The sequence below is a fragment of the Balaenoptera ricei genome, chromosome 15 (genome assembly GCF_028023285.1).
Source record: "Balaenoptera ricei isolate mBalRic1 chromosome 15, mBalRic1.hap2, whole genome shotgun sequence".
Classification (NCBI taxonomy): Eukaryota; Metazoa; Chordata; class Mammalia; order Artiodactyla; family Balaenopteridae; genus Balaenoptera; species Balaenoptera ricei.
Genome location: NC_082653.1, coordinates 25,577,047 through 25,596,472, shown reverse-complemented (window position 1 = coordinate 25,596,472; position 19,426 = coordinate 25,577,047). Strand labels below are relative to the sequence as shown.

Sequence of the window (19,426 nt, the reverse complement as noted above, 5' to 3'; positions counted from 1 at the left end):
TTTGCTATTATAAACAAAACTGTGGTGAACATTGTTGTAATCAAATCTTTGTCCACATCTCTGACTTCTTCCTTATGATAGATTCTTTTTTTTTTTTTTCTTTCGGCTGTGTTGGGTCTTCGCTGCTGCACATGGGCTTTCTCTAGTTGCAGCGAGCAGGGGCTACTCTTCGTTGTGATGCACGGGCTTCTCACTGCGGTGGCTTCTCTTGTTGTGGAGCATGGGCTCTAGGGAGCGCAGGCTTCAGTAGTTGTGGTGCACAGGCTCAGTAGTTGTGGTGCACAGGCTTAGTTGCTCTGTGGCATGTGGGATCTTCCCAGACCAGGGATCAAATCCGTGTCCCCTGCAATGGCAGGCAGATTCTTAACCACTGCACCACCAGGGAAGTCCCCTTATGATAGATTCTTAGCAGGGAGATTGATGGAGTTAAGTTAGGATATCTTTGGGGGAAAATCACAGAAAACTTTGACTCAAACTGGCTTAAACAATTAGGAAGTTTGTTATCTCACATAACAAGAAAACCCAAGATAGGGCAGCTCTGGGTCTGAGACAGTCAGTTGACTCAACCCAGCATCAAGGACCCTGTGTCTTTCTAGCTCTTGTCTCCACTATCTCAGGGTGTGGCCTTGTCCCCTGCTGATGGTTTGCCTGTGGTCCTGTGATGGTAGTCACTCTTTCTGGGCAGAAGATCAGACACAGTATTATCCGTGAGCATAAAGGGGTTGTATTTTCTGTGTCTTCTTTAGGAGCAAAGAAACCTTTCCCAGAAGCCTTCTGTAGACCTCTCATTGGTCAGAGCCAGTGCATATGCTCTGTCATTTAGGAATGCATTGTTATGCTGCAAATAATAGATAACAGGCTTACTGGTTAGGGTTTTTTTCCTCTCACATCACAAGAGGTCCATAAGTAGGTAGCATTGGGCTTATATAGCAGGGTTCTCTTGGCTTTCTGCTCTGCCATCTTTAGCATGTGGCTTTCATCTGCAAGGTTGCAGAATGGCTGCTGTACCTCTAGTCATCACATCTATATTCCAGTCAGGACAAATGCAAAAAACAGAGGGGACTTCTCCTAGGAAGCTTTTGCCTTTTTGTTCTGGGAGCGATTCCTTCCCCAAAGACTACTGCCTACTTATCATTGGCAAGAAAGGAGTCACATGGCTGACACTCGATGTAAGGGAGCCGGGGGATCAAATGTTTTAACTTGATTTGGCATCTTGCCACTCTGAGCAAATCAGGATTCACTTTGTTAGGAAGAAAGAGCATGTGGAATTGTATCTGAGTGTGTCATGCAACCCTATGAGGAGTGTGTACTACTTGTCAAAGTATAATTTTCAAAATGTTAAAAAACATCATTCTCATACAAATAACATAGTGAACATGAGTCAGAATTTTACTTAACTCATTAATGAGGGAACTGGGAGGATGACAAAGCCAGTCAAAAGAGGATATGAAACACTGATATCTATACCCATATATAACTATGTCAGTGAAAAAAAGGAATCCTGAAATAAGATTGCTAAGTTAGATACAAATCTGGTTAATGTCCTACAGGGCAACAAAACCTTTGGAGTTATCTTTTCTACATGACAAAAATCATTTACATTGGATCAGTTTTCTACAAGTTGACATTTAACTTTAGAGTCTGGGTCCTAATCAGTAGTAAACAGTCAAAACAAGTCACATCACCCAGAGGGTGAGATGACCCTCAGTGGCTTAACTGCCTTTACCTAACTGCCTGCCAGACAGCAGTTCTCAAAGTGAGGTCCCTGGCCCAGCAGCTTCAGCACCACCTGGGCACTTGGCAGGAATGCACATATTCAGGCCACCCAGACCTGCTGAATCAGATTCGCTGGTAGTGGCATAATCTGTTATTGTGATGCAGGCTCAAGTTGGAGAGCCACTATTCTACCATGACATTGGAAGGACGTCATGTCATCTTTTCACATCTTTTCAAGACGTTATCATTCCAGGTTTTGGATATTTTTTCTTTAGCATACCCAGACCACACAGAGCCTGTGGGGAGGGTAATGGGGCCATTACCTGGCTGAGAGGAGGGGACCCTCTAATCAAAATAAGACCAGGGCTCCAGCAGCAGGGGAGCAGGGAAACAGCGGTCGGGTCTTCCACAAGCAGTGTTCGAGGTGGATGCCACAGGGCAGGCAGCAGCAGTGGAGCAGCTCTCCTGCCTTCCCTCACCGACCCTGCCTCTTCCCTCAAGGTGTACAAGTGTGTGGTCAAAAGCTGCGCGCAGACATTCCCGAAGCTCGACACGTTTCTGGAGCACATCAAGAGCCACCAGGAGGAGCTGAGCTACCGCTGCCACCTCTGTGGCAAGGACTTCCCCTCGCTGTACGACCTGGGTGTGCATCAGTACTCACACAGCCTCCTGCCCCAGCACAGCCCCAAGAAGGACAGTGCCGTCTACAAGTACGTGCCCTCCCTTTTCCCTCTCCCTGCAGGGAGCCCAGGGATCTGGTCCCTTGGTGGTTCTGACTGCTCAGGACCAGTGGGACATCTCCAAGGGGAATCTGAGGCTCCAGGGTCCAGCCTGGCAGAGTGGGTTCTGTGTCTTGGCACTGAAGGGGGGAAGATGCTGGCCCTCCTTATATCATTCTTCAACTTGGCAGACAGTTATCCTAAAAAAAAAAAAAAAAAAAATCTTAAAAAAGGGAAGCCAATCTTTTCTTGTTCATAATGGAAAAAAGATTTGTCTTTTTTCTAAAGTAAAATATTATGAAAATAGTATTTCGTCTGATAGTCTACACAATTTAGGTTGCAGTTGGAATGGTATGCTGATTCTTAAATGAAAAAACGAACAAGTATGTATTTGAAAGCAAAAATCATAAAAATAAGATTCATTTGTTTTATAATGTGTAAAATTTAGGTTAAAGTTGAAGCTATATGCTGATTCTTAGAATGGACAAGGAATGAATCAAATGTAGATTTAATTGGGGGTAGTTTTCTGACAACCCTTTACATCGTTGTAGTTTTCTGTTTCAGTCATAAAGAAGGTCCCTTTGGCAGAAATGATGAAGGGCTCCCTCCGTTTTGCCTCATGCTTTTAGTCCTTAGATCTTCAGATCATTCTCTTTGGAGCCATCGATCCTGTGATCATCCTTGTCATTCTGTTTGGAGCCATAGATCCTGTGATCATCCCTGTAGAGTTTCTCTTCCTCGATTGCTTTCTGGTCCCTCTTCTAGACTCTCATTTGCCGATGGTGTCATCCAGCATCACTTTCATGACTTGGCGGAACCCCTCATTTTTGCTCTGCATTCATTTCGCTGTGCATTTGCCTTATGTCTTTTGGGAGCAGCTGCCTCACAAAACCCAGCACGTAGTGCATGGGGATAGTGAAAAAAAAATTGGAGTGTTTGTCTAGGGACTTCTAGTTCATTAGTGAATATTTTCATGTTAGAATGGCTTTTGCTTCTCTGTACAAACTTGTATCTGCACAGACTTGGCTGATGACCTCTGTTAATGGGGCCTCCCTCTAACTCCTGGGTGAGGCTTCTGGGGTTCAAAAATAAGTAAATACAGACCTTGTGTTTAGAATGCATGGGCTGCTTAGGGAGACAGGAGTGTATATATTCTTAGGATATACTGTGATAAAATGCTATCATAGACATATTACCCAAAGTGGGAGGTAGGGCAGCGAAGGTGTCCCAGGAACAATGATATCTGAACTGGGTTTTGAAGGATGAGTAGGAGTTTGTCAGGTAGACAGTGGGTAGTGGGAAGTGCATTCCTAGCAGGAGGAACAGCAGGTGTAGCGATATAAAATAAAATAGCATGTGGTTTAGAATGGAAGTGGTGTAGAATGGAAGTGGGAGGAGATGTTTAGATGGGGCCTGGGAGAGAAAGTGGGGCCAGAGCATGAGGACCTTGTAGAAATCACAAGAGCTTTGAGAAGTTGGCAGGGGGACTGGGGCTCGAGAAATGGGATGTAGGGCAACTGACCCTGGGGGAGATTGGGAAATGGGGCCAGAGAGGCAGGAAAACCAGGTGAAGCTCTGACCAGCTAAGGGGTGGAGATTTCTGGATAATGATGAGTAATTCTCATTTGTTCTCAGAGGACATTTTCTTTTCCTTTTGCCGTTCCAATCTGTGGATATGCTGTGAGTCCCTGTAGCTGTGTGGCTCTCTGGAGTGAGATGCAAAATAAAAGGAAGGGAGCAACTACTAGGTGCCTTGGCCTGACTTAGGGACATTGATCCCCGCAATCCTGGGAGGTAGGTTGTATCAGTCAGCTGAGGTGGCTATAACAAAATATTATAGCCACATGAGAGAGAGAGGGTGTCCTTTCTGTCTGGTCTTTTCTTATAAGGGCACTAACCTTATCTGGAGGATCCCACACTCATGATCTCATCTAAACCTAATCACTACCCAAAGGCTCCATCTGCAAATACCATTACATTGAGGGTCAGGACTTCAACATGCAGATTTTGGAGGGACACAGTTCAGTCCATAGCTGTGGTGTTCTCCCCATTTTGAAGATGAGGACATTGAGGCTCAGAGAGGAGAAGTGACCTGCCCACCAGAGTAACAACGTCCGTACAGAGCTGGGATTCAAACTCTTGTCTTGGACTGTGGAAGCCTCATAGCTCTGGTTTTGGAGTTCGCAGGCTGAGAATTGAGCCCAATGATGGCCCTGTGCCTGCAGTAGATCACTTCTCCCAGGTTCTCTTGCCAAGGTTGGAGTGTCAGAGGCCCCTTGTAGCCATTGGAGCTTCTGGCCCCAAAGTAAGGTGCAGGGAGGCAGGACACCATCTGGATGGCCCAGGGGTGGAACGGTGTAGTGGGTAATGATAAGAGCTCTGGAGCCACCTCCCTGTGCTCAAATCTGAGCTCAGCCGCAAACCTGATGGATGACCTCAGCAAGATATTCAGGCACTCAACTTCAGTCTCCTCACCTGTGAAATGGCGATACGATAGTGCCTACCCTATTGGATTATTTATAAGGATCAAGTAAGATGAGTATGAAGCAGGGTGCCTGGAACATAATAGGTACTCAATAAATATTATTGCTGCGATGTTTATTAATTATATAATTTAAATCTAGGTTTGGTTGCTTGTAACAGGGACCCAAAATAACAGTGGCTTTAACAAGGTGAGAGTTTATTTCTCTCTCATGGTAACGTTTGAGTGGGTGTGGTGGTTTCATTCCATTTTCACGGGGGCAGGCCCTGTCAGTCTGGCTGCTCTGCTCCCTTTGGGCCACATTGCCTTGGCCTGCCCGTGGAGTCTCCCCAACTCCCTCAAGTGAATTTCATACATGTCACTATATATATGCTGTATGGTTACTTTTTCCTTTTAAAAATAAGATTTTTTTTTTTCTAGTTACAAAAGTCATCCATGTTCAATGCACAGAAATGAATTTTTAGAAAAACCCACAAGAAGACAAAAAACAAAACCCTGTTAACCTCTTGGTACATGTCCTTTGGTATATATCTGTAATAAGCATATTTATAGCTATAAATATCACAGGCTATATTTGAGTTAGGTCATCCCAAACACAGTTATTGATTTTGGTGAAAATTCATCACACCTTCTTCCTGTTGCACAACTTCTGACAAACAGTCTAAAATTTAATAGGATCATTCCATATACTTGGAGTTATCACTTAAAACTATAATGTTTATATCTTTGCACCTCAGCACAAACAGACCTGCCTCACTCTTTTAAACAGCTACTTAGTATTCCATTGTATGTGGATGGGCTGTAATTTATTTAACCCATTCCTTATTGCAGGTTAATTGGGTTATTTCCAGTTTGTCATTATTATAAACAACACTACAGGAACAACTTTGGACATATATCTTTGCTCATTTGTAAATAAGTTCCTAGAAGTGATTTTGCAGGTCAAAGATCAAAGAGGGGTTTAACAAAGATTAATTACCTACTTGAAAAAAATAATTGCTATGTGCATACAATGCAATATTTAAAAACTACGGAAGGGCATAGAGTGAAAAGGAATTTCCTATTCACCCTGACCCACCCCCTCATCCCATAGGCAATTGCTTTCAGGAAGTGTTCTTTTTAAACTTATTTTGACATAATTTTAGACTTCTAGAAAAGTTATAAGAATAGTACAAAGAATTCCCACGTACACCCTTCATCCAGATTTCTCCAATATTACAATACTTACACACTTTATCACATTCTGAGCTTTTTGGGAATAATTTGCAGATATGATGCTCCTTTACCCTTTTTCTGTAGTGTGTATTTTCTAAAAACGAGGATAACCTCTTACATAAGCACAGTGTAGTTATCAAGATCAGGAAGTTAAATCAATACAATTCTGTTACCTAATGTACCTTATTCAAAAATTTGTAATTGTTCCAATAACATCCATTATAGACAAAGAAAAAAATGTTTTTTCTGGACCAGGATCCAATCCAGTATCCCACATTGTATTTGGTTGTTGTGTCTCTTTAGTCCCCTTTAAGCTGGAACAGTTCTCGTTCTGTCTTTGTCTTTCATGATCTTAATATTTTGGAAGGGTATAAGCCAGTAATTTTGTAAAATGCCCTCAGTTTGGGTTTGTCTGATTTGACCTCAGGGTGGAGCCAGGATTGGCACTTTTGGCAGGAGTATCACAAAGCGACGCTGTGTCTTTCTCAGCGTGCTGTATCAGGAGACACACGACTCTGGTTTGACCCGGTGCTGGGGATGTTACTTTGGGTAACATAGTCAGGGTGGCATTTCTGGCAGGGAGTTTTCATTTAATGGTGTTGCGAAACTGCGTCCTTGCTGCCGGAGCCTGTGCGATTCCTGTCTTCTTCCTCCAACTAGCTCACCAGGTCTCTGCCCTCCTGGTAGCTCTGCTCTCACCCCTCCTGCTCCTTCTTTCTTGCCATCTGGAGGCATTTAGCTTGTGGTTTTCAGGGTGTGGCCTGAGGGGGCGTCCCCGGGGCCCACCACAGGTACAGCCTGACTGCGGGTTTCCCATGTGCCCTGGTGTATAGATGGCAGGGCCCGTGGTTCTGTTTTTAACATGAATTGCCCACCTGCCTCTGGCATTCCTCAGTGGTACTGCATTGTAAACAGACCCATTTGCTGGTGAAGGTTTTGTGTGGGGAGACGGTGGGACCTTTTCCTTAGAGTGGCTTGAGGCCTGAAACTGCTATTTTGCGGGCATGTTAGCGAGTGATGTTTAGAGTAAAGACCATGTCTGTGTGCTTTGCAGTTTATGAGCTGTTTGGCACCAGTGTGTCCTTTGACTCTTGTTATGATCTTAAGAAAAACTGAGGGGCAGGTCCACTTGGAATTCCTACCGCATTTCATGGTTAAGGAAACTGAGGGTCAGAGATGGGAAGGAGCCAGACCTGGATCCTTGTCTGACTTTTTTTTTTTTTAAATTTTTATTGGAGTATAGTTGATTTACAATGTTGTGTTAATTTCAGGTGTACAGCAAAGTGAATCAGTTATACTTATACATCTATCCACTCCTTTTTAGATTCTTTTCCCATGTAGGCCATTACAGAGTACTGAGTAGAGTCCCTTGTGCTCTACAGTGGGTCCTTATCTGACTCTTTCATGTAAGAGATTGTCCCTGGTGCTCAGAGCAGGTTATGAACAAGACAAACAAGACAGATATGGTCCTGGCCTCCAGAGCCCACTTGCTGGTGGAGAAGACAGAGAAGTAAGCAAATAAATGATTCCAGATAATAATTGCTAAGAAGAAATACAACTGGAGAGCATAATAGGAAGTGGCTGGGGCTGGGCTCTGGGGGGCACCTTGAGACGGGGTGGTCGGGGAGGGTCCCTCTGAGGAGGTGACATTTGAGCTGAGACGTGAAGGCTGAGCAGGTGCTGCCAAGGGGAGGACTCGGGGGAAGAGCGTTCCAGGTCATAAGAACAGCAAGTACAAAGAACCTGAGGTGGGGTCGAGTTTGGTGTGTTCTGGGTGCATTCAGGAGACCGGGGGGCCTGGAGCAGAGGGTGTGAGATGGGCAATGGGGAAAGGTGAAAGCTGAGAGCTGGGACTGAGTCAGGCCAGTAGGGCCTTGTAAGCCAAGGTGGGGATTTTTAAGCAAGGGTGTGACATGGTCTGATTTTGATTTTTTTTTTTAACATCTTTATTGGAGTATAATTGCTTTACAATGGTGTGTTAGTTTCTGCTTTATAACGAAGTGAATCAGTTATACATATACATATGTTCCCATAACTCTTCCCTCTTGCGTCTCCCTCCCTCCCACCCTCCCTATCCCACCCCTCTAGGTGGTCACAGAACACCGAGCTGATCTCCCTGTGCTATGCGGCTGCTTCCCACTAGCTATATATTTTACGTTTGGTAGTGTATATATGTCCATGCCATTCTCTCACTTTGTGGCACATATATACAATGGAATATTACTCAGCCATAAAAAGAAACGAAATTGAGTTATTTGTAGTGAGGTGGATGGACCTAGGGTCTGTCATACAGAGTGAAGTAAGTCAGAAAGAGAAAAACAAATACCGTATGCTAACACATATATATGGAATCTAAGAAAAAAAAAAAAAAAAGGTCATGAAGAACCTAGGGGCAAGATGGGAATAAAGACACAGACCTACTAGAGAATGGACTTCAGGATATGGGGAGGGGGAAAGGTAAGCTGTGATTTTGATTTTTAAAGCTCCTGCTGGCTCCCCTGTGGAGAATGAATTAGGGCAGGGAGGAGGCTACTGCACGCGTCCGAGCAAGATGGTTTGGATTAGGATGGAGGCAGTGGCAAGCGAGAATTGACCGATTCAAGAATGAATCAGATGTGGGATTTTGCCTCCTGGTGTTGGGGGTGGGGAGTGGCCGGTTCCCACGCCTGCTGGGGCGTCCAGCCCGGCACACACGCTCTCTCACTTCTCTGCTCCTCCCCATGTAGGTGTGTCAAATGCGTCAACAAGTACTCCACCCCCGAGGCGCTGGAGCACCACCTGCAGACCGCCACTCACAACTTCCCCTGCCCGCACTGCCAAAAGGTGGGGAACCTTGCCCTTGCTGGCTGGGCGGAAATAGGGGGCGAGAGGTGATGGAGTGAAGACCCCACCGTCTCCTTCTCCCCTCCTGCCTCAGCACACGTGCAGGCCAAGCTTGGGGTTGTCTCCGCAGATGACACTTTGTCTTTGAAGAGCGAGAGCTCTGCCTGGCCTGTCTTACCCGTTGGACGCCACCCGTGGCCATCCCAGGGATACTGCTGGGCCAGGCGGACCAGGCTGGGCTGACGTGGAGTGAGGCCTCCCCTGGGCCCAGGCCCAGCATCTGAACGGCGGCCTCCAGCTTCCTGATGTCTTATCATCCTTGTTATTACTGGTTCTTCTTTTCAGTGGATCTGGAAGCCCTCACTAAAGCCTGGCCCTTCATATCATCAAATATCCAGGCAGTGTTCCATTTTCCACTTTTCCCAAAAACATAATTTTTGTAAAGTTTGTTTGAATCAGGTCCATATATTGTGATTGGTTGATACGACCAAAGTTTCTGTTAATCTACAGATTCCCCCCATCGATGCTCCTTTTTCTTTTCTTTTAATGTATTTGTTGAAGAAACTGGGCCATCGGTCCTGTGGAGTTTCCTGAAGTCTGGATTTTGCTGATTGCATCCCCCTGGTGTGTTTAACTGGTTTCTTTGTTCTACTCATTTTCTTACAACCTTACGAGGCAGATTTTCCAGGACAGACAGCCCTGGTTTCACTTCGGCCTCATTGTAGATGTTTCTAATTATATAGCCTAATTTAGGGGTTTGGAATTTGTGGTCTGAATAAAAGTTATCGTGAATTATCAAGAACCATGTGCCAGATGCTGTTCTGAGCATTTTATCTGAACTGACTCATTTAACCCTAGGAGGTAGGCAGATTATTACTATCTCCATTTTATACATGGGGAAACCAAGGCACAGAAAGGTCATCCAGCTAGGAAATGATGGGGCTAGTAAGTTGATGGGTCTGTGTCCTTGACCACTTCTCTATATCAGATGAATGAAAAAATGAATGAATGCTCTTCCTATGCCTGGGGAAGAAGGAGATTTTGCTTTCTGTGTTTTCTGGCTTTTTATTACCTTTCCATTTATTTCTTCAGTTATTTGTTCATTTTTTTATTCATTCCTTTGCTTGTCAGTCATTTGATTCAGGCCCTGTGCTGAGGAATGAAAGCCCCTCTCTGCCCTCTTGGAGATCCCGTACAAGCAAAGGGCTGTGTTTCAATAAGTTAGATGCTGACTTTAAAAATATGGGTGGACATTCAAGGGCGGAATTTGCTTTGCCTGGTGTGGCACTGAGGAGTCAGAGAGGGCTTCACAGAAGCAGTGACCTGAGTTGGGTCTTAAAGGATGAGTAGGAGTTTGTCAGGCTAAGAGAAAGTCTCCCTGGGTAGAAACAACAGCCTGGGCAGAACCTCAGGACAGGCATGTCTTGACTGGGCTTATGGGTGAGTAGTGGGAGCCATGAGGTTCTACTGGCTGAGCTTGACACTGTGGGCCTTGACCCCTAGTGGGCAGAAAGGAAGATGTTTCCGTAAGGGCTGGTAACGAGGGGCCCCTTGAGCTCATAACGCGGTGAGGGCTGGTGAGTCAGACCTGACGCTCACTCCTCTGTCCTGCCAGGTGTTTCCTTGTGAACGCTACCTGCGGCGTCACCTGCCCACCCACGGCAGTGGGGGCAGGTTCAAGTGCCAGGTGTGCAAGAAGTTCTTCCGGCGGGAGCACTACCTCAAACTGCACGCTCACATCCACTCAGGTGGGTACCCTGCCCCCCACCAACTCCTGCTCAGTCCCCCTTCCCCTCCCCCCAGACACCCTCTCTGTTCCCCTTCCCATCCCCCTCTGGCCTTCCTCCCCATCTCCTTCAGCCTTCTTCCTGAGCCCCCTCCTGCCCATCCCCTCCCTCTCTTCATCCCGCCTTCCCATCTCCTTCCTGGCCCCTACCTGCCCCCTCAAGTGAACAAGGGGTTCCCACCAACACTAGAGTGGAGATGAGCCTTGGGAGGTGGGTGGGGGGACTCTTGGCTCTGCCCCTGAGGCCATTCTGAGCCCCTGGGGGTGGGGGCGTTGTGCTCGATGCAAAATTCCCTCCCAAACCTGGATAGAACCCTCTCTCCTTAGTTCCCCAGCTGAGATACATTGACACTTTATTTTCTTTTAAGCTTTAAAATGTTTTTTATTAGTTAAAAAATTCTGTTCTGTTTTATACTGAAAAGGGTCTAAAGATTGAGAAAACCTGAGGAAAAAATCCTTGATAGTACAAAAGCATTCTCCTCAGATGGACAATCCAAATGGTTTTTGATTTTTTTTTTTTTTTTTTTTACTATGGCCTACGGTAAAGAATACATTTTATATGCAACCCAGGAAACACATACGTACACACAGAATATACTGAAACAGAAGTTTCACAAAACAATCTTTTCTATCTGTACAGTTTTAGTTGTTAAAATAACCACCATCAGTTTGTGACTTGGAGTTCCCAGTTTGAAGAGTGATCCTAATTCCCCTCCCCAAAGGTGATCACTGTTAGTGGTCTCATCTGGGACATTCTAGTTTTATTTTACATCTATAGAAAACATGTGCTTACTTTTACACAAACAGGCACATATTATAACTCTACTATGTGCCATTTTTCTTCACTTATCAAGGTACCTTGAAGATGTTCCTAATAGCACCTTCTTTTTCTCAGCTGCATAGTATTCTCCTGCATTTACCATCTTTGATTTAACCATTTCCCTATGGATGGACACTTAAATTATTTTTTCAGCTGTTAGTTTGTATACACAATGCTGTGTGGGTCTCTTGACAAGCTTTTGGGAATATATCTGTAGTGTACATTCCTAGCAGTGGAAATGCTAGGTTAAAATGTATATGCAGTACTGAGTTTTAGTTTGGGATGATGAAAAAGTTCTGGAGATGGATAGTGGTGATGGTAGCACGACAATAAGAATGTACTTAATGCCACTGAAGTGTACACTTAAAGATGGTTAAAATGGTAAATTTTCTGTTACATGTATTTCATATTTATGATAAAAGAAGAAAAAGAAGAAACTTCATTGGCAATTTTGATAGATATTACCAAATTGCTTTCTTTATGGTTTTTAAAATAATCATTATTATTCACAAGTAATACATGCTTTTTGTAAAAATGGAAGCAGTATGGAAGTATGTAAAGTAAAATGTTAAATTCCCCCTTCAAATCTTAATTGCTACTGACAGTTTGGTGTGTACCCTCCCCTACCTTTCTCCCTGCATATTCTGTGTTGATACAAACCCATATGGCCAGGGCTTTTTTGGAGTATGGGGATTGTATTTTTTTCTAACAAAAATGGGACTGTATTAAGCTGTCCTACACTTTTCTTTTCCCCCTAGCAGTATAGCCAGGAGATCTTTCCAGATCAGGAAACAGATCGACCTTAATCTTTTTAATGACTGCAGAACATTCCATTGTAAGGACCAGAATTTCCTCAATCATTGGGTTGACATTTTTTTTTTTTTTTTTTTTTTTAAGGGAACTCCTTTATTTATTTATTTATTTGTTTATTTTTGGCTGTGTTGGGTCTTCGTTTCTGTGCGAGGGCTTTCTCTAGTTGCGGCAAGCGGGGGCCACTCTTCATCGCGGTGCGCGGGCCTCTCACTATCGCGGCCTCTCTTGTTGCGGAGCACAGGCTCCAGACGCGCAGGCTCAGTAGTTGTGGCTCACGGGCCTAGTTGCTCCGCGGCATGTGGGATCTTCCCAGACCAGGGCTCGAACCCGTGTCCCCTGCATTGGCAGGCAGATTCTCAACCACTGCGCCACCAGGGAAGCCCGGGTTGACATTTTTCAAAAGTACTTTATTCATCCCAGAGAGGAGAACAGAGAGGAAATAATGGCAGGAAATAAAGCAACCCAGTAATAGCCCTTTTCCAAAGGGCAGTTTCTGACCTCTGACTCCTGTTAGGTGAGAGCTGCTCTCCATGCCACCCCTCACCCCCAGCCCCACGCATGGGTTCTGCAGCAGACGGTCTGGGGCAACTCAGGTGGACTCTGGGTCACACTGCCGGGCTGGAATCTTACTTCCCCCAAACACTAGGTGTAGACCAGGAGCCTCAGTTTTCTCTTCTAGGACTTACCTTATGGTTTGTTGCAAGGATTCAACCAGATAAGGTGTAATTCCCCCCTCCGCTGTGGTGGACCCCACTTCAGTAAATGTCACGGCCATCCACCCAGTCGCCCAGCCCACGCCTTAGATTCTCTCATGCCCCACAGCCAGTCCGTTGGCAAGGGCTGCCGATTCTGCTTTCTGGACATCACCCGTACTTGGCCACTTCCCATTTCTTGTACCAGCCTCCTTCCTGCCTCCACCCTCACGCCCTCAATCTGTTCTCTACACGCAGCCAGAGGGAGCCTGTGAGGCTCTCGAGTCAGATCCTGTCCCTCCTCTGCTCAGCGCCTCTGGTGGCTTCTCATCCGGCTCAGAGTGAAAACCTTGCCTCCCAAGCCCTCCCTCTGGGCCTGGCTGCCTTGCCCACCTCCTCTTCTGCCTCATTCTCCCTCCCCTGCTCCAGCCCGGCCACACGGGCCTCCCCTCAGACACAGGCGGTGCCCCACGTCTCCTCCTTCCTGGGACCCTCACTCCCACATTCCTGCGTGGCTCACTCCCTCACCACCTCAGGTGTTGCCTCGTCAGAGAGGCCCCTCCTGCCCATCCTAACTGAACCAGCCTCCTCTCCTCCTTGGCAAAGCAAAGTCCCGAGGAAAGGGAGAGGCAATATTCCCTCAGGCCACCTCCCTGGAGGAGCTGCTGTCCCCTGATGGAGACCCCTGCGCCCCATATTCACACTCCCTCTCACGGCACCCTCGGTCCCCCATCTGTGTTTCCTCCTGCAGGTGAGAAGCCCTACAAATGCTCGGTGTGTGAGTCTGCGTTCAACCGCAAGGACAAACTGAAGAGACACATGTTGATCCATGAGCCATTCAAGAAATACAAATGCCCCTTCTCGTGAGTAGAGACGGTGGGTGGGAGGGGGCAGGTTTACCCAGCTGTGGGATAGAAGCGGGGGGTCAGGGCCGAGGGCTGCAGGCCCTCTCTCCTTTTGTCCTGTCCTGGGTCCCGCCTGGCTGCTTCACTCCCCATGCTGCTTCCCTGCCCAGCCCTTAGGGTGGATGAGCGAGTCCGTCCTGCCCAGGGCTGGCAGGGCGGCCAGCAAGAGAGTCCTGTGCTGAGTGAGCTCCCCTGACCAGTGTTTTGGATTCTAGGACACACACGGGCTGCAGTAAGGAGTTCAACCGGCCAGACAAGCTGAAGGCTCATATCCTTTCCCACTCCGGTAAGTGGCTCCTGGACGTGCCAGGAGGGTCTGGTTCAGCTCAAGCCCCCTGGGCAGGGACTCCAGAAAGAGCAAACACATCCTGTGAGGCTTATTTTCCCTGCCTGGTACCTTCCAGCCAATAGACTTTTGCCCCGGGGAGCCATGAGCCTGGCCTGTGTTTGGGTCCTCAGGGTGTACGGAGGTGAGTCAGCCACAGTCCCCCAGGCTGAGGAGGAAGCTGACTCAGGAGGAGATGACTGTATATCAGAGAGGCACCCAGTGTGACAGAGGTGGGGTCAGGTGTGGAGGGAGATCCAGTTCTGAGTGGGTCCAAGGTAAGGCCAGGGAGCTTCCTTGGCCCACTCGGCAGAGCGAGGAAGCTGGGGTGTGGAGTAGGGGTCTCCACACCACTCCTCAGTTTCCCGGCGGCTCCACAGAGCTTCTCCTGGGGCTGCTGCTTCCCCAGAGCAGCTTGGCTGGCTTTCCACATACCACTTGGTCTATAGAACAAGGTTTCTCAATATCAACACTATTGATATTTTGGGCTGGATAATTCTTTGTCGTGGGCGGCTGCCCTGTGCACTGTACGATGTTCAGCGGCATCCCTGGCCTGTACCCCACGGTTATGACAACCAAAAATGTCTCCGGGGACAAGCCAAAAGATCCTTGGGGAGTAAAGTCACCCCTGATTAACAACCACTGGTTTGTAAACAGGATCTAGTGGCTAAAGAGAGTGTGAAAACTAAGAGAGTAGATTGAGGACTTGGAGACAGAGGGCCTGGGCTTGATTCTTGGCAGTACCACTGTCCTGCTGGGTGGCCTCGGGCAAGTCACTGCCCCCTCTCTGAGCTGTCATCCCAGGGAGGCTGAGGGGACCATGGCACAGGCTGTGTGTGGGATGGAGTTGACTTCATGGTGGATATGGAGGCACCAGTGATTCATCCAGTGAGTGACTATTGCGAGAATACCATGTGTCAGGCACTGGGGGTGCCATGGGGGAATCAGGCAGAAGCCCACCCTGCCCTCCTGGGGAAGCTTAGCATTTAGTGGCAGAGATCGAAAATGAACAGCAAACAAATAAGTATGTTACACTAAAATATGCTGAGGGCAAAGATGGAAATAAGCAGAGTGAGGGGGCAGAGAAAGAAGGGAAGTGGGTATCAGGGAGGGCTCCCCGGAGGAGGTGACACGAAAGCTGAGTCTGAGAGAGGAGAAGAGCCGGAAATGGCTTCCAGGGTGAGGGAGCAGCAAATGCGAAGCCTTCAGGCAGGGAAGAGACTGGCGGGTGTTTCAGACGAGGAAAGGCGGGCGGGAGGCCTGGAGCTCAGAGAACAAGAGAGGGGAGAGGAAGGGGATGGGTCTGAGAGGTGAAGGGAGTGGCCAGCTGCAGCGACTCTGTGGGAAATTTGGGGAATCACTGGAGGGTTTGGAGCAGGGAGTGTCATGGAGAGGTTTTACCAAGACCGCTCTAGCTGCCCTGTGGGGAATGGTCTGAGATGGCCAGGGTGAGGCAGGCAGACCAGAGAGGAGAGAGATGATGGTGACCTGGCAAAGTTAGTCAAGGTTTAGGGGCTGAGCTTGCTGTTCCAGGCAGAGGGGAAACAGCACAAACAAAGGCCCAGAGGCAGGAGGCTGGCACAGGGTAAGTGGCTGGGAGAAGGTGGGAGATGAGAGTGGAGGGAGCAGGGCCCAGATCACACCCATGCTCGTAGGGCAAGCTGGGGAACTGGGCTTCGTTCCAAGTGCCAGGGCAGCATTGCAGGGTGAAGGGTCTGGGTGCCTCTCACTGCCTTCCCTTTGCTCCCCAGGCATGAAGCTCCACAAGTGCGCCTTGTGCAGCAAGTCCTTCAGCCGCCGTGCCCACCTCGCCGAGCACCAGCGCGCCCACACAGGCAACTACAAGTTCCGCTGTGCCGGCTGCGCCAAGGGCTTTTCCCGCCACAAGTACCTCAAGGACCACCGCTGCCGCCTCGGCCCCCAAAAGGACAAGGACCTGCAAGCCCGGCGGCCCCCCCGGAGGAGGGCAGCCCCCCGCAGCGGCAGCACTGGTGGCCGCAAGGTGGTGACGCCCCTGCCTGACCCGCTGGGGCTGGAGGAGCTGAAGGACACAGGGCCTGGGCCAGTGCCCGAGGCCGCCCCAGGCAAGCCGCCCTTCTCGGAGCCGGATGCCGTGCTGTCCATCGTAGTTGGGGGGACGGTAGGGGGCGAACCTGAGCTGGTGGTGCCCGGGCATGCCGAGGGCCTGGGCTCCAACCTGGCCCTGGCGGAGCTGCAGGCAGGGGCCGAGGGCCCGTGTGCCATGCTTGCTGTGCCTGTCTACATCCAGGCCTCGGAGTGATGGACCCATGGTGTTTGCTCCCACATCCTGCCTGATGCTCACCTTTGGGTCCAGGGCCTCTAGGAGCTGGCTAGAGATCCTTCCCAGTGGAAGTGAGCCATTGGTCAAAATCCTTTTGGAACATGCTCTGTAAACCCTGGCCCAGGGCCGCCTCGCTGTGTCCCCTGTCCTTCTGGGAAGCCCTGCAGCATTCTGGGATCTGAGGCAGCTGAGCCTGAATGGCCCAGGGTCTGGCTGGTCCAGGCTGGTGGTCAGGCTGCCCATGAGAGAAGACAGGGCAGTCCCACCCACCCCTCCTCCAGGCTGCCTAGGGGCAGCCTCTAGTTAAGCTGCTCTTCAGGGGCCTGATATGGTTGGAGCCCTTACCTGTTAAACCTTTTCACATGCAGTTCTCCCAGCATCCCCAGATGACTCTGTGATGTAGGCATGTAGGAGGCACTCGAGTGTTGTGGTTAGAGTTCAGCTGTCAGCCAGATCTGGCTTCAGATCCAAGCGCTGACACTTACTTGCTGTGTGACCTTGGATAAGTCACTTGACCTCTCTGAGCCCTGCATTCCTCATCTGTACAATGGGGCTTATGACAGTACTACCTCATAGGGCTGTCATTGGGATCCAGTATGATGAAATGTACAAAGAGTTTGGCATAGAGTTTGGCGTAGTGCCCGGCACTCAGAAAGTGCTCAATAAATATTTTTATCAACATGGCTCAGGCCCTAGCTTTGGCAATTTTCTTAGCCCCTAGGTGGCAGCGTTCCCCCCTCCAAAGCTTGTGCGGGCTGAGGGGTCACTTGGCTCCTCACACAGCTACGCTGCCCCAATTGCCATAGAGAGGTTTGGTGCATCCAGAACAGTTATTTCAGAATATGTCCCATGGAAACCCCTGGAGGAAGGGGTTTATAACTCACTTTTGAAAATGCAGGGTCCTGGGCCTTGCCCTAAAACCCTTTGGAATCAGAAACTCTAACCAGAGTCAGAGGACCATCTCGAGCAGGCCTCTGGATGGCCATAGGTGCCCCCACATCCAGCATTCCCTTCCCCATCTCCAGCTAGTCCAGGGGGGAAGCAAATTAGGCTCCTGGGAGACAGGGAGGGAGAAAAGGGGCCTTCACCAGTGCTTTCTTATTTGTCTTCACCACCACCGTGCTGGGCCACACTGCCTTAGTTACAGGAGAGGACTCTGAGGCTGAGATGGAACAGGGCAGGATGCGGGAGGACTGTCGGACTCAATTTGATCACTGAGTTTCCCTGAAGGCTGACATCCCTCAGACATCTGTGTGTGGGCCTGTGGCTGGAACTCAGAGCAAGGTCAAGTTCCCCACATCCTCAGGAAGGGTGTGATGCAGTGGGAGGGGCGAGTGAGGTAGCAGTGCACAGCTGAGAGAGTAAGGCCGGTAAGCGTACCCAGCCCTCAGGAGGGCCAGGGGAGGGGCTGATGGGGACAGGAAGTCTCAGAGGGGGAGGTAACACCCGATCTAGGCCTTGACACAGAGTGTTTGATGGATAGAAGAAGGCATGCCAGGGGGATTGGTTCAAGACGGTGGAGTAGAAGGACGTGCGATCACTCCCTCTTGCGAGAGCACCGGAATCACAACTAACTGCTGAACAAACATTGACAGGAAGACACTGGAACTCAACAAAAAAGATACCCCACATCCAAAGACAAAGGAGAAGGCACAATGAGATGGTAGGAGCGACACAATCACAATAAAATCAAATCCCATAACTGCTGGGTGGGTGACTCACAAACTGGAGAAAACTTATACCACCAAAGTCCACCCACTGGAGTGAAGGTTCTGAGCCCCACGTCAGGCTTCCCAGCCTGGGGGTCCGGCAATGGGAGGAGGAATTCCTAGAGAATCAGACTTTGAAGGCTAGCAAGACTTGATTGCAGGACTTCAACAGGACTGGGGGAAACAGAGACTCCACTCTTGGAGGGCACACACAAAGTAGTGTGTGCATCAGGACCCAGGAGGGAAGGAGCAGTGACCCCACAGGAAACTGAACCAGACCTACCTGCTAGTGTTGGAGGGTCTCCTGCAGAGGTGGGGGGTGGCTGTGGCTCACCATGAGGACAAGGACACTGGCAGCAGAAGTTCTGGGGAGTACTCCTTGGTGTGAGCCCTCCCAGAGTCTGCCATTAGCCCCACCAAAGAGCCGGGTAGGCTCCAGTGTTGGGTCGCCTCAGGCCAAACAACCAACAGGGAGGGAACCCAGCCCCACCTATCAGCAGACAAAGTGGATTAAAGTTTTACTGAGCTCTGCCCACCAGAGCAACACCCAGCTCTACCCACCACCAGTCCCTCCCATCAGGAAACCTGCACAAGCCTCTTAGATAGCCTCATCCACCAGAGGGCAGACAGCAGAAGCAAGAAGAACTACAATCCTGCAGCCTGTGGAACAAAAACCACAGTCACAGAAAGACAGACAAGATGAAAAGGCAGAGGGCTATGTAGCAGATGAAGGAACAAGATAAAACCCCAGAAAAACAACTAAATAAAGTGGAGATAGGAAACCTTCCAGAAAAAGAATTCAGAATAATGATAGTGAAGATGATCCAGGCCCTCGGAAAAAGAATGGAGGCAAAGATTGAGAAGATGCAAGAAATGTTTAACAAAGACCTAGAAGAATGAAAGAACAAACACCTAGAAGAATTAAAGAACAAACAAACAGAGATGAACAATACAATAACTGAAATGAAAAATACAATAGAAGGAATCAATAGCAGAAAAACTGAGGCAGAAGAACGGATAAGTGACCTGGAAGACAGAATGGTGTAATTCACTGCCACGGAACAGAGTAAAGAAAAAAGAATCAAAAGAAATGAAGACAGCCTAAGAGACCTCTGGGAC

General features: G+C 48.6%; 1 protein-coding gene across 3 annotated transcripts in view; it reads left to right on the top strand.

Annotated features, from left to right (window-relative positions):
* ZNF341 (zinc finger protein 341) overlaps positions 1-17,281 on the top strand; it is a 42,368-nt gene extending 25,087 nt beyond the window's left edge. For all 3 annotated transcript variants that reach the window (XM_059897543.1, XM_059897541.1, XM_059897542.1), the window contains 6 exons: positions 2,218-2,426; positions 8,859-8,955; positions 10,571-10,703; positions 13,818-13,929; positions 14,187-14,257; positions 16,048-17,281. In XM_059897543.1, the coding sequence (XP_059753526.1) occupies positions 2,218-2,426; positions 8,859-8,955; positions 10,571-10,703; positions 13,818-13,929; positions 14,187-14,257; positions 16,048-16,577 (1,152 nt within the window). In that variant the 3' untranslated portion in view covers positions 16,578-17,281. The remainder of the gene's footprint in view (positions 1-2,217; positions 2,427-8,858; positions 8,956-10,570; positions 10,704-13,817; positions 13,930-14,186; positions 14,258-16,047) is intronic.
* The last annotated feature ends 2,145 nt before the right edge of the window (positions 17,282-19,426 follow it).